Source organism: Stenella coeruleoalba (assembly GCF_951394435.1).
Source record: "Stenella coeruleoalba genome assembly, chromosome: 2".
In the NCBI taxonomy this organism is placed as follows: Eukaryota; Metazoa; Chordata; class Mammalia; order Artiodactyla; family Delphinidae; genus Stenella; species Stenella coeruleoalba.
This window is the reverse complement of record NC_137147.1, coordinates 91140364-91154557: the sequence shown is the minus strand read 5'-3', so window position 1 is coordinate 91154557 and position 14194 is coordinate 91140364. Positions and strand designations below refer to the sequence as shown.

The 14194-nt window shown below is 38.7% G+C and overlaps 1 protein-coding gene across 1 annotated transcript in view; it reads left to right on the top strand.

Annotated features, from left to right (window-relative positions):
- Positions 1-14194, top strand: part of CEP152 (centrosomal protein 152) — a gene marked incomplete at its 3' end in the record, with an annotated part of 86707 nt that overhangs the window by 2741 nt on the left and 69772 nt on the right. Inside the window, exons 2-4 of the mRNA XM_079913595.1 lie at positions 12685-12791; positions 13017-13089; positions 13171-13449. Of these exons, the coding sequence (XP_079769721.1) occupies positions 12685-12791; positions 13017-13089; positions 13171-13449 (459 nt within the window). The remainder of the gene's footprint in view (positions 1-12684; positions 12792-13016; positions 13090-13170; positions 13450-14194) is intronic.

Below are 14194 nucleotides of genomic sequence, written 5' to 3'. Positions count from 1 at the left end.
TGTAAATAGTGCTGCAGTAAACATTGGGGTGCATGTGTCTTTTTGAATTATGGTTTTCTCTGGGTATATACCCAGTAGTGGGATTGCTGGCTCATATGGTAATTCTATTTTTAGTTTTTTAAGGACCCTCCGTACTGTTTTCCATAGTGGCTGTATCAATTTACATTCCTACCAACAGTGCAAGAGGGTTCCCTTTTCTCCGCACCCTCTCCAGCAATTGTTGTTTGTAGATTTTCTGATGATGTGCATTCTAACAGGTGTGAGGTGATACCTCATTGTAGTTTTGATTGCACTTCTCTAATAATTAGTGATGTTGAGCAGCTTTCCGTGTGCTTCTTGGCCATCTGTATGTCTTCTTTGGAGAAATGTCTATTTAGGTCTTCTGCCAATTCTTGGATTGGGTTGTTTGTTTCTTTAATATTGAGCTGCATGAGATGTTTATATATTTTGGAGATTAATCCTTTGTTGATTCATTTGCAAATATTTTTTCCCATTTTGAGGGTTGTCTTTTTGCCTTGTTTATGGTTTCCTTAGCTGTGTAAAAGCTTTGAAGTTTCATTAGGTCCCATTTGTTTATTTTTGTTTTTATTTCCATTACTCTAGGAGGTGGATCAAAAAAGATCTTGCTGTGATTTATGTCAAAGAGTGTTCTTCCTATGTTTTCCTCTAAGAGTTTTATAGTGTCCGGTCTTACATTTAGGTCTTTAATATATTTTGAGTTTATTTTTGTGTATGGTGTTAGGGAGTGTTCTATTTTCATTCTTTTACACGTAGCTGTCCAGTGTTCCCAGCACCACGTATTGAAGAGACTGTCTTTTCTCTATTGTATGTCCTTGCCTCCTTTGTCATAGATTAGTTGACCATAGGTCCATGGGTTTATCTCTGGGCTTTCTATCTTGTTCCATTGATCTGTGTTTCTGTTTTTGTCCCAGTACCATATTGTCTTGATTACTGTAGCTTTGTAGTATAGTCTGAAGTCAAGGAGTCTGATTCCTCCAGCTCTGTTTTTTTCCCTCAAGACTGCTTTTGCTATTCAGAGTCTTTTTGTCTCCATACAAATTTTAAGATGATTTGTTCTAGTTCCATAAAAAATGCCAATGGTAATTTGATAGGGATTGCATTGAATCTGAGATTGCTTTGGGTAGTAGAGTCATTTTCACAATATTGATTCTTCCAATCCAAGAACATGGTATATCTGTTGGTATCATCTTTAATTTCTTTCATCAGTGTCTTATAGTTTTCTGCATACAGGTCTTTTGTCTCCCTAGGTAGGTTTATTCCTAGGTATTTTATTCTTTTTGTTGCAATGGTAAATGGGAGTGTTTCCATAATTTCTCTTTCAGATTTTTCATCATTATTATATAGGAATGCAAGAGATTTCTGTGCATTAATTTTGTATCCTGCTACTTTACCAAATTCATAGATTAGCTCTAGTAGTTTTCTGGTGGCATCTTTAGGTTCTCTATGTATAGTATCATGTCATCTGCAAAGAATGACAGTTTTACTTCTTCTTTTCCAATTCGTATTCCTTTTATTTCTTTTTCTTCTCTGATTGCTGTAGCTAGCACTTCCAAAGCTATGTTGAATAATAGTGGTGAAAGTGGACATCCTTGTCTTTTTCCTGACCTTAGAGGAAATGCTTTCAGTTTTTCACCATTGAGAATGATGTTTGCTGTGGGTTTGTCATATATGGCCTTTATTATGTTGAGGTAGGTTCCCTCTATGCCCACTTTCTGGAGTCTTTTTATGGTAAATGGGTGTTGAATTTTGTCAAAAGCTTTTTCTGCATCTATTGAGATGATCATATGGTTTTTATTCTTCAGTTTGTTAATATGGTGTATCACATTGATTGATTTGAGTATACTGAAGAATCCTTGCATCCCTGGGATAAATCCCACTAGATCGTGGTGTATGATCCTTCTAATGTGTTGTTGGATTGTGTTTGCTAGTATTTTGTTGAGGATTTTTGCATCTATATTCATCAGTGATATTGGTCTGTAATTTTCTTTTTTTATAGTGTCTTTGTCTGTTTTTGGTATCAGGATGATGGTGGCCTCATAGAATGAGTTTGGGAGTTTTCCTTCCTGTGCAATTTTTTGGGAGAGTTTGAGAAGGATGGGTGTTAGCTCTTCTCTAGTTGTTTGATAGAGTTCACCTGTGAAGCCATCTGGTCCTGGACTTTTGTTTGTTGGAAGATTTTTAATCACAGTTTCAATTTCATTACTTGTGATTGGTCTGTTCATATTTTCTGTTTCCTCGTTCAGTCTTGGAAGGTTATACCTTTCTAAGAATTTGTCCATTTCTTCCAGGTTGTCCATTTTATTGGCATAGCGTTGCTTGTAGTAGTCTCTTAGGATGCTTTGTATTTCTGCGGTGTCTGTTGTAACTTCTCCTTTTTCATTTCTAATTTTATTGATTTGAGTCCTCTTCCTCTTTTTCTTGATGAGTCTGGCTAATGGTTTATCAATTTTGTTTATCTTCTCAAAGAACCAGCTTTTAGTTTTATTGATCTTTGCTATTGTTTTCTTTGTTTCTATTTCATTTATTTCTGCTCTGATCTTTATGATTTCATTCTGCTAACTTTGTGTTTTGTTTGTTCTTCTTTCTTTAGTTCCCTTAGGTGTAAGGTTAGATTGTTTACTTGAGATTTTTCTTGTTTCTTGAGGTAGGCTTGTATAGCTATAAACTTCTCTCTTAGAACTGCTTTTGCTGTGTCCCATAGGTTTTGGGTCGTCGTGTTTTCATTGTCATTTGTCTCTAGGTAGTTTTTGATGTCCTCTTTGATTTCTTCAGTGATCTCTTGGTTATTTAGTAATATATTGCTTAGCCTCCATGTGTTTGTGTTTTTTACGTTTTTTGCCCTGTAATTGATTTCTAATCTCATAGCATTGTGGTCAGAAAATGTGTTTGATATGATTTCAATTTTCTTAAATTTACTGAGGGTTGATTTGTGACCCAAGATGTGGTCTATCCTGGACAATGTTCAGTGCACACTTGAGAAGAAAGTGTAATCTGCTGTTTTTGGATGGAATGTCCTATAAATATCAATTAAATCTATCTTGACTGTTGTGTCATTTAAAGCTTCTGTTTCCTTATGTATTTTCATTTTGGATGATCTGTCCATTGCTGTAAGTGACGTGTTAAAGTCCCCCACTATTATTGTGTTACTGCCGATTTCCTCTTTTATAGCTCTTAGCAGTTGCCTTGTGTATTGAGGTGCTCCTCTGTTGGGTGCATATATATTTGTAATTGCTATATCTTCTTCTCGGATTGATCCCTTGATCATTATGTAGTGTCCTTCCTTGTCTCTTGTAACATTCTTTATTTTAAAGTCTATTTTATCTGATATGAATATAGCTACTCCAGCTTTCTTTTGATTTCGATTTGCATGGAATATCTTTTTCCATCCCCTCACTTTCAGTCTGTATGTGTCCCTAGGTCTGAAGTGGGTTTCTTGTAGACAACATATGTATGGGACTTGTTTTTGTATCCATTCAGCAAGCCTGTGTCTTTTGGTTGGAGCATTTAATCCATTCACGTTTAAGGTAATTATCGATATGTATGTTCCTGTGACCATTTTCTTAGTTGTTTTGGGTTTGTTTTTGTAGGTCCTTTTCTTCTCTTGTGTTTCCCACTTAGAGAAGTTCCTTTTAGCATTTGTTGTAGAGCTGGTTTGGTGGTGCTGAATTCTCTTAGCTTATGCTTGTCTGTAAAGCTTTTGATTTCTCCATTGAATCTGAATGAGATCCTTGCCAGGTAGAGTAATCTTGGTTGTAGTTTCTTCCCTTTCATCACTTTAAGTATATCGTGCCACTCCCTTCTGGCTTGTAGAGTTTCTGTTGAGAAATCAGCTGTTAACCTTATGGGAGTTCCCTTGTATGTTATTTGTCATTTTTCCCTTGCTGCTTTCAATAATTTTTCTTTGTCTTTAATTTTTTGCCAAGTTGATTACTGTGTGTCTCGGCATGTTTCTCCTTGGGTTTATCATGTATGGGGCTCTCTGAGCTTCCTGGACTTGGGTGGCTCTTTCCTTTCCCATGTTAGGGAAGTTTTCAACTATAATCTCTTTAAATATTTTCTCTGGTCCTTTCTCTCTCTCTTCTCCTTCTGGGACCCCTGTAATGCGAATGTTGTTGAGTTTAATGTTGTCCCAGAGGTCTCTCAGGCTGTCTTCATTTCTTTTCATTCTTTTTTCTTTATTCTGTTCCACAGCAGTGAATTCCACCATTCTGTCTTCCAGGTCACTTATCCATTCTTCTGCCTCAGTTATTCTGCTGTTGATTCATTCTAGTGTAGTTTTCATTTCAGTTATTGTATTGTTCGTCTATGTTTGTTTGTTCTTTAATTCTTCAAGGTCTTTGTTAAATATTCCTTGCATCTTCTTGATCTCTGCCTCCATTCTTTTTCCGAGGTCCTGGATCATCTTCACTATCATTATTCTGAATTCTTTTTCTGGAAGTTTGCCTATCTCCACTTCATTTAGTTGTTTTTCTGGGGTTTTATCTTGTTCCTTCATCTGGTATATAGCCCTCTGCCTTTTCATCTTGTCTATCTTTCTGTGAATGTTGTTTTTATTCCACAGGCTGCAAGACTGTAGTTCTTCTTGCTTCTGCTGTCTGCCCTCTGGTGGATGAGGCTATCTAAGGGGCTTGATGGGAGGGACTGGTGGTGGGTACAGCTGACTGTTTCTCTGGTGAGCAGAGCTCAGTAAAACTTTAATCCGCTTGACTGCTGATGCATGGTGCTGGGTTCCCTCCCTCTTGGTTGTTTTGCCTGAGGCTACCCAACACTGGAGCCTACTTGGGCTCTTTGGTGGGGCTAATGACAGACTCTGGGAGGGCTCACACCAAGGAGTACTTCCCAGAACTTCTGCTGCCAGTGTCCTTGTCCCCATGGTGAAAAAGAGGTACCCCCTGCCTCTGCAGGAGACCCTCCAACACTAGCAGGTAGGTCTGGTTCAGTCTCCCCTGGGGTCACTACTCTTTCCCCTGGGTCCCGATGTGCACGCTACTTTGTGTGTTCCCTCCAAGAGTGGAGTCTCTGTTTCCCCCAGTCCTGTCGAAGCCCTGCAGTCAGTTCCCACTAGCCTTCAAAGTCTGATTCTCTAGGAATTCCTCCTCCTGTTGCCGGACCCCCAGGTTGGGAAGCCTGACGTGGGGCTCAGAACCTTCTCTCCAGTGGGTGGACTTCTGTGGTATAAGTGTTCGCTAGTCTGTGAGTCACCCACCCACCAGTTATGGGATTTGATTTTACTGTGATTGCGCCCCTCCTACCATCTCAGTGTGGTTTCTCCTTTGTCTTTGGATGTGGGGTATCTTTTTTTGGTGAGTTCCAGTGTCTTCCTGTCGATGATTGTCCAGCAGCTAGTTGTGATTCTGGTGTTCTCGCAAGGGGGAGTGAGAGCACGTCCTTCTACTCCGCCATCTTGGTTCCTCCTCCCATAAGTTTGTTTTCTATGTCCGTGAGTCTATTTCTGTTTTGTAAATAAGTTCCTTTGTATCATTTTTCTAGATTCCACATATAAGTGATGTCATATGATATTTGTCTTTGTCTGTCTGACTTACTTCACTTAGTATGATAATCTCTAGGTCCATCCATGTTGTTGCAAATGGCATTATTTCATTCTTTTTTATGGCTTAGGAATATTCCATTGTGTACATACATCCCATCTTTATCCATTCATCTGTCGATGCACACTTAGTTTGCTTCCATCATATGACCCATTTTCTAATATGTAAAGTAATTCTTTTTAAGAGTCCCCGTGGACCATTTGTATTAATAGGAAGCAAAGAGTAACGTCAGTTGCCCACGTGGCTGGCAGTAGAGTTAGGGTAGAGACAGAAAGCTGGCATCTGTCTCTGAGTGGATTTTGTCCATAGGCATGTAGTGTTTCGTTGCACAGTGTTTTTAAAAAATTGAATCTGTATTTAAAGATTAGAAAATTTCATGTAGTAATCCAGAATTTCTGATCTGTCTTGAAACATCCTAAGCCTGGGCCACATGTGGCGTGTGTCTGCACATGGCAGCAAGTGGGCTGGAGCTGGGCAGTGGCTCTCCCGTCCGAGCTGGCCACAGTCCCTCCCGCCCCCCACCCCCTCCTGACATGGGCTTGTGCACTTGGACCTGCCAGCTTCATTCTTGTAAATTCTCTGCCAAGTCATTGAGGGCACTGGAGTTTGTGACCCTTTCCAGGGTTTCTGGATTTTGACAGGGGCCTTCACCAACAATTGTTGGTGGCAAGGGTGGGGCGAGAGGATTTTCTGTTACTTTGTGAACTTACAGCATGAGGTTTTCACTACCTTGATGGCTTTTGGGTAGTTCACTGTAATTTAGCTACTGGGATTTTTGAGAGGATCAGTTTAAGTTGTTACTATAGTAGATTTTAAAGAAGGAGAAAACATAATCTGACAGGTGATTTTTTTCATTGGAAAAGATGGGTAGGGTATTAGAACGTACTGCCAGGTGTGTTGTGTGGTGAAAGTTTTAAAGGGGGTATTAGTTAAGGAGGCAGTAAATTCTAGATGATATAGAACAGGGGTCCTCAATCCCCAGGCTGTGGGCTGGTACTGGTCCATGGCCTGTTAGGAACCGGGCTGTACAGCAGGAGGTGAGCAGCGGAACAGCAGACGAAGCTTCATCTGCCACTCCCCATCATCCCCCATCACCCACATTACCACCTGGACCACTCCCCGCCACCACCCGCTCCATGGAAAAATTGTCTTCCATAAAACCAGTCCCTGGTGCCAAAGCGGGCTGGGGCCCGCTGCTATGGACGATAGCCAGTGGGATCACTTCTTGGTAGATTATGTGCTGGGGTAGGGTAGGGAATTTCCAGAGTAAAAGGTGCTCTTAAGAGGTGAAGTATCTAAGAATGAGTGTTTCTAGCAGAGTGGAAGAAAAGAATATTTAGCTAACTTGACTCTGATGTGATGATTATGGGTCATATTAACAAAAATTGTTTCATGTTAGTAAAAAGTACTTTTACCTTTTTTAAAAAAAATTGCTACAAGGGAAGAAGTGAGATCAGAGGTTAGAGAGTTTCAGCAGTAAAGTTCAGAACTATTCATGAAAGTTCAGCTGTATGTATATTTTGTCAAAGCAAGTTAAAATAATAAATTGGCTGATCACACCTAAGTTCGTTTTCATATCCAGAAGCCTTTTCCACTTCCTCAGTCTCCCTGACCCTATGAGAACAGAATAGTTTACAACCTTAAGTGGTTAAAGAAAAGAACGGTCTTTTCATGCCTGCCTGGTTGGTAGCTTTGGGATTGCCAGGATTTAGTGTTAGTAGTAGGCTAATACACATTGCTTTCTCTACTTAATGAATCGCTTTGTATTTAATTCCTTTATGTAGGTGGAATGCTTGCATCACAAGGGTGTGCTGTAGAGCTGGCCAAGCAGGCCGTTTCTGACTCATAGGCTACCTTGCTAAGGATTTGTGAGATCCCCTCTCTGTAAATGGCAGAATAATCCTGACTTTGACCGTCTAGTGTGAATGGCCAGTTGCTAATACAATATGCTTTACCAAACTGTTCGATTTGGGTGCTTTGGAATCAGCTGGGGTGTTGTCCACACTTGCCCATAAGTCAGTGAATAAGCCATAGTCAAATGCCAACCTCCATGCCATCCTAATTAGCAGCTCTGCAGTGATGATCTGCATTGCGTTTCTATTCCCTCCATTGTTTGCATTGAAGAGTAAATGGAGAATGCATTTAATCTTCGGAAAGGGAAAGGATTTAGTAAAGTGATTCAGTATTCAGAGGACATTTAGACCAGTGGAATCTCAAGCCACAGACCACTACAGATAGACCCACATTTTGAGACAACCTCCAAGAATTTTGCAGAAAAGTAAGGCACTATAATCATTTCTAAATCGCTGCAGTTCTAAATGGTCTATTGGTAAAAACTTGACCACTGTGTTCCAAGGCATAGCAAAGAAATGCATAACCCACAGCCTCACCCAGTGTTTCACCGGAAACTCCATCTCCTCCACAGTAAACAGAGCAAATTAGGGTGCAGGTGAGGAAGGGTGAGAATACCATGGAGATATAGTATCATAGTAATTAATATTCATATCACTCACTTTCCTCACAACTTCTTGGAGCACGTTACTTTGAGAACTGCTGATGTAACAAGAAGGACACCTACTAAGTAGACCTCATCCAAAGTACTCTAGGCAAACTTCTACTTGTAAAGCTGACCCAGAGAAGAGGACTTCAAAAGTTTTTTCACTAACTCATTCATAATGTAACAATATGATTTTGCAAAATATTTTTCACCTAAAGTTACTATCCTTTGCAATTTCATCATTGAATATTACAGACATATAGTTGTTGTCACTGCAGTTGCTGTAAGCTTCAAAGTTACTGATAAAGCCACAGTTTAAGGCTGAGTATCACTTGGGATCTCATAGTTTGCTGGCGCGTACCTGTACTTTCTGCAGTGTCACCAGAAGTAGCTCTGGGATTATTGCTTGGTTCTAGATGGTAAAATTATGTATGTAAGTATGTATTTTGGAGCTGGTGGTTTGGGGCAGAAGTACTTAGTAATCTGTGCTTATCAAGATAATACTTGCTGATGATCCTTCATTGAGTGACGATATTATTTGAAGCCTGCAAAATGATCTTGAGTAGAAAGGTAAGCGGTTTGAGTAGCAGCTGGCAGACAGACACTTGCACCTGGGAATACTGATTTGAGTCTCTCTTAGTTTTTATATCAATACTTCTCTAGTAGAATAATAAGCTCAATTGAGCTTGGAATTGTGTATTTTAGAGGTTAGGCTTTCTATTGCATAGCCTTTCTTCCACTTTTAACTGCCTTGTTTGATGTTACTTCTGGAAACATTTTTGATATTTTGTCCCCACTAGGGGGAGTTGTAAGGCTAGCATTTGTTTACATTTTATACAATATTATTTGACTTATTTAGTGGAATGTTCTCGTCGTCACGTAAGAAAAGCAAAGAAACAAATGGTTGAGTGTTCATATTGTATTTTTTTGTTCCTGTCATATTCTGTTTTCTTTTAGCAATTTCTTATACTTTATCTCGATTGTGCCTTTGAACTGTTCCCCATAATATATAGGTATTTTTCAGGGACTGTCACAGTGGGGACAAAAACACTGAACTCTCTCTGCCAGACTGACACTTGCTCGTATACAGACAGGTAGAAGCTTGTCTTCCAGTGACTGACTGAATGTCATGTGGAAGAAGATAGGAGTGGCAATGGAGAGATTCAGGTTCCGGTGCTGGCCGTGGGACTGGAACTCTCACGGTGCTGGCCGTGGGACTGTAACTCTCACTTTCATGGGCATGCCCCTGACCTTCTCTGGGCCTTGGTGTGCCCACATTTAGAAGGAGAGGTTTGGCTTGGAGGAGCTCCAGTGTTCATTCCAGGCCTAAAGTTCTATTATGTGTCACCTGCAGTGTAGCAGGTATTTGTCTAGTAAATGTTGCCATGTTTGTTTTTCAGATGTGTGGCAATCTAGGCAAAGTCTTCCCCACTAACATTGTAAAATTTGTTATAACTAATGGAATGGGTTAAAAAAAAATTCCATGCATAGTATAATTCATAGACTAAAGCTCTAGCTGTCAAGGTTTTTGGCCCTTTGTCAGTCCCATGTTGGGCCTTTTCAAGGATGTTTTTAACTTGGCTGTGAGGCTAAAATGAAGATTCTACTTGGTGTGTATCCATGAAAGCATTATTTAATAATTCATATTTTAAAATATCAGGATCTTTTCATCGGTGTACTTGTTGGGTAACCTGTTCAAAACGCAGATGAATGTTGACCACTCCATTTGCTGCTCTTCTCTGGGGAGAAGATGTATTGTATGGTTTGTAATCTGAGAACTCTTGCTTTCATGAATATCAAGGATTATAGACTCTGAAGACGGTCTGTTTAGTTAATTAAAGCCGAAGAATCCCAACGAAAAGTTTACATGTTCTCCGTTTGACATTCCCCTTAAACTAGGCTTTTTGGATGTTCTATGTGGGTTATTGTAAAGTGTTTTGTTGCTGAAATTCTTTGAGTAAAATGCCCTCATTTTTTTCTTTATTTTTCGGGAACAAACACATGAAGTAGTAAAGGGAGAGGAGTCTATAGAATAGTTTAGAATGCATTTCAGTAGGCGCCTTAGCAATTATCTTTTTTCTAGGGAAGGTATCTCTTTAATTATTAAACTCAGCTGATATTCAATAATATCCCACCAAGAAGATTGCATTTGCAACCAAAAAGCAGTATTTCTTCCAAATGTGATGAGTGGAATTAAATCTTGCCATTTATAAGGATTGCTATCATTGTCTTTGAATCCATATTTGGTAGTCTGGTGGATCTTTAATGAGGAAAATTTAGTTTCTAAAATTCTCTGTTTTGTAACATGTGTAAGTTGATACTGTAATTTTGTGTTTCATGGCACAAGGTTCAATGACCCAAAGAAAAATCTATTTGACAGTGTATATGAGGAGGGTACACTTTGATCCCAGGAATGGAAGCCTGGGGGGGCTGGGATTTTGTTCTGAATGGCCTCTCTCTGCCCTCAAAGCTATGGAAACCAAGGAATATGGCCCAGCTATGCCAAAGAACTTGATGGAGAAATTTTTTGAAGGTGAATGAAATGATTTAAAAATGTTAGTACAGGTGTAAAATATTCTATAAAACACTAAATACAGTAGGGATTATTTTGCTACTTGATAAGTTTACCTGTGGATCCAGAACCATTTTGATGAACTTACTGCTTATGCTCAAATTAATCTTCCTCCATTGATGCCAGTTTGATTAATTGTGTGGTGTCACAAAGAAAGCTACAAGAACTGCTTAATTATTGTGTAGCTTTTTCTGTCTCTGTGAGGGGGGAAAAATGTGCTGTTTAGATGTGCCTGTCAAGGTTCCTCTAAACTATAAGGCTATGTACTTAACCTCACTGAAGGTTTAGAAGAACATATTCTTTCTGTACAGGAGTCCTTACGTGATGTAAGTACAAAACATTCATTTTGGTTTTTTTCCCTGTGTTATATGTGGGTGTACTCTCTTTTTTCCGTAAATATCTCATAGATTTTTTTTTCTTAGTGAATTTTGTTTCTTTGTGAAATCATTTTGTTACCTTTCTCTTTAGTCACATGTGGTATACTGATATGTTGATGTGTTCTGTTTTGTTTTTAGTGTTTCTTATTCTTTATATCTTTGGATCAACTCTAATACAGCTAATTCTCAAAATGATTTTTCAATTACCTTTGTGAGCAAGTGATCAATAAGTCAAGGTCTTGGTTAATATCAGTATCATGATAACTTTTCATTGGACTAGAATATTTTTCTCTTGTTGCATCTTTAAAGAACCAAATGGACTGAGAATACCTGTAAACAAACAATCCAGTGAATGTTAGAAATACGTTATGTGGGTGAGGAAGCGTCCCCCTTTCCCACCTCATGGACACCACTTCCATTCCCAAATTTGACTTCACCAAAACTCAGTTAACAGTTGGGGCATTCCTTTCAGACCTTTCTTAGAATATTTTTATTTAACTTTCACCATATGCATTTTATTTAAGAACATTTGCTGATTATGAATGTAATACCCAGATATGTTATATAGCTACATTTCATTTCTTTTATTCTAATGGCAGAGAAATTGGGGAGGGGACCTTCTATAGACTAAGAAGCAGCTCATTTTTTTTTCCTCCAGGGCTTTATTTAATATCTTTAAACTCACTCATCGCATAATTTTACAGGATTGATTTACACACTGTGGAGGGACTCGGTCAGCTTACTAATCTAACTGGTGCTTAACTTTTAAAGAGAAGTCATTACAGGCAGTCTGTTGACTCTTTAGTAACATAATTTTGAATCTTATTATTACAAATTTTAAGCCATTATATTGGGATTTGAAGAAAGACATTTATAGATATTGAAGTTCAACAAATTAGACAATTCATTTGTCTCTTTATCACGGTTTATCTTGAAACTTGAGTGAATTTATCTAGTTGTTATAAGAGAGAATATTAAAGATGTAATTTTTCTAGGAAAATGGAGAGCAGAGTCATGTGCTTGTACGTCAGTTTTAGAGTCATACTTTTGACAGTGCTTTATCTGTAACCCCCTGAATCTTACAGCTTCTTTTTACTCAACTGTTTATAAGAGCCAACCATTGTATATCTTTTCATCATTGGAACTGGACGGCTGTCTACCAATTAGTCACTCCCCAAGAGGTTTCTATCACATTATTGAGCTTTTAAGGGCTTCTAGGCCACCTGCTGCTGCTGCTACCCTTATCACCTGGGCAAAGCACATCTGGCTACTCAGATTCCCTCAGGGGGTGTCTGATTGTCAAGTTCTCCAGGTCTGATTACTGGTAGAATCCATAACATGATACAATATGATACAGTGATCATACCATTATTATGACTTGCTGTGTTTGCCTAAAGAAATTTGAAAATCCTGTGGTATGTGTACTTGAATCTAAGACCTTTGTAGAAGAAGGTAAAGCCTTCTAATATAAATCCTGATGTTTATGTGTTTCCCTTTCCCCAAGTGAAATGATGAACGTAATTCCTGTGGAATTTAAGACATTGATTACATAGAGAAATTAGGAACTTCTTTGACTTCTACAGTCAAAATCACTCGTTGCAAGGCAGCTTTGGTTTGGCATCTTGTGTTTAAGCCAATGTGATATCGACGCTGACCTTCCTGTCTCAGTTGCAGCAGTTACTCACAGACCTTCCTCACGATATGCTGGATGATGATGACCTGTCCTCCTCCGAACTCCACTATTCGGACTGCAGTGAGGATGGCAGAGAGGAAGAGTAAGGACCCCAAATCCCTTTCCCTTGTATATCACAATTCTATGTCTTTTTCTTTAGATTCTCTTGCAGGCAATAATAATGGATATGATTGTAAAATTGTAGACTAATTCTTAAACTTTCAGAAGAAGTTTGGAGGGAAAACATGTTAAAATCTTGGGGTTCTTTGTGATGTGTATGTCCAAATAAATGATAGGCTCTAATCTAAAGTATTGATTTTTTCTCAAGACCACATCATTCTGAGCAATTGGCGATGAACTGGAATGAGCATCAAGTGCTGCCTAAATCTCCAAGTGTAAATGTAAGTATCTGGTGTGATAATGACTTTGATGAGGGTGGGAACAGATCTTAGTGCTTTTCTTTTACTCTTGTTATCTAATAGGACTACAATGAGATTCGGGATGTGTATATTGGAGAGAAAAGGGGCAACGGCTGGGAAGAGAATCAAAGTAGAACTGAAGACCAGCATCCTGGGTATCATCCTGAAGGAGGTGGAGATGAAGGCGGTAGTGGTTATAGCCCTCCGAGTGAATATGAACAGACTGATTTATATGACCTTCCTGAAAACTTTAGGCCATATGCCAGCGGTCAGAGGCAGGAATTTAACAGCCAACCAACCAATGTAATCACATTTTCTGATCCTCAAAGGAATCATTTTCAGGTATTGTAAGAACTTGACTTTACTTTCAAGAATTTGTGTATGTGTGTACACGCATTTGCTGTGTGTGTGTCATTAAGAAATATTCGTAAGTGCAACAGTAAGACTTAAGTACAAATATTGCTGAGAGTGCATTTATTCAGGCTCATGCTGAATTAGTCATGCTGTTTTCTGTTTACAATCTAAGTAATCTTAAATGAGAATTTTAAAATAGAGACTTTGTGGAAACAATTAAACATTAAAAGTTAAGTTTGTCAAAGAATAGCCATCTCCATTTATTGCTGCTTCTGGCTTCTACCATTTACTATGCTCCAGTGAAAAGCTACGTTCAGGTATCCTGATATAGTTTGAAAGCGGTTAATCCTAGATGACACCAGTCAGTTACCTTGATTGTCTACCTCATCACCCTTATCACAGATTTTGGGTCAAATGCTTCAAAGCTGATATCTGTTTTGTGATGATATAGCAGTAGACAGGATGAATGTTGAGGAAAGAAACACTTATTTTTCCTCCCTGGGAGAGTTTGATGAAGCAAAGCCTTAGGATGCAGTTAGCTTCTTCTTAGACTTTCTCAATGACAGTGAAAGCCTCATTTTGCCAATAGATATTCTATGTCACCTGATGACAGGATAATTTTCTGGTCCTTTTAAGGTGGTCATTTTCTCTTCCATCTCTATAAAATGTTATTCATTCCACAAAAGTTATTGAGTATTTATTACATATGAAGCATTGTATCACGTTCTTGTTA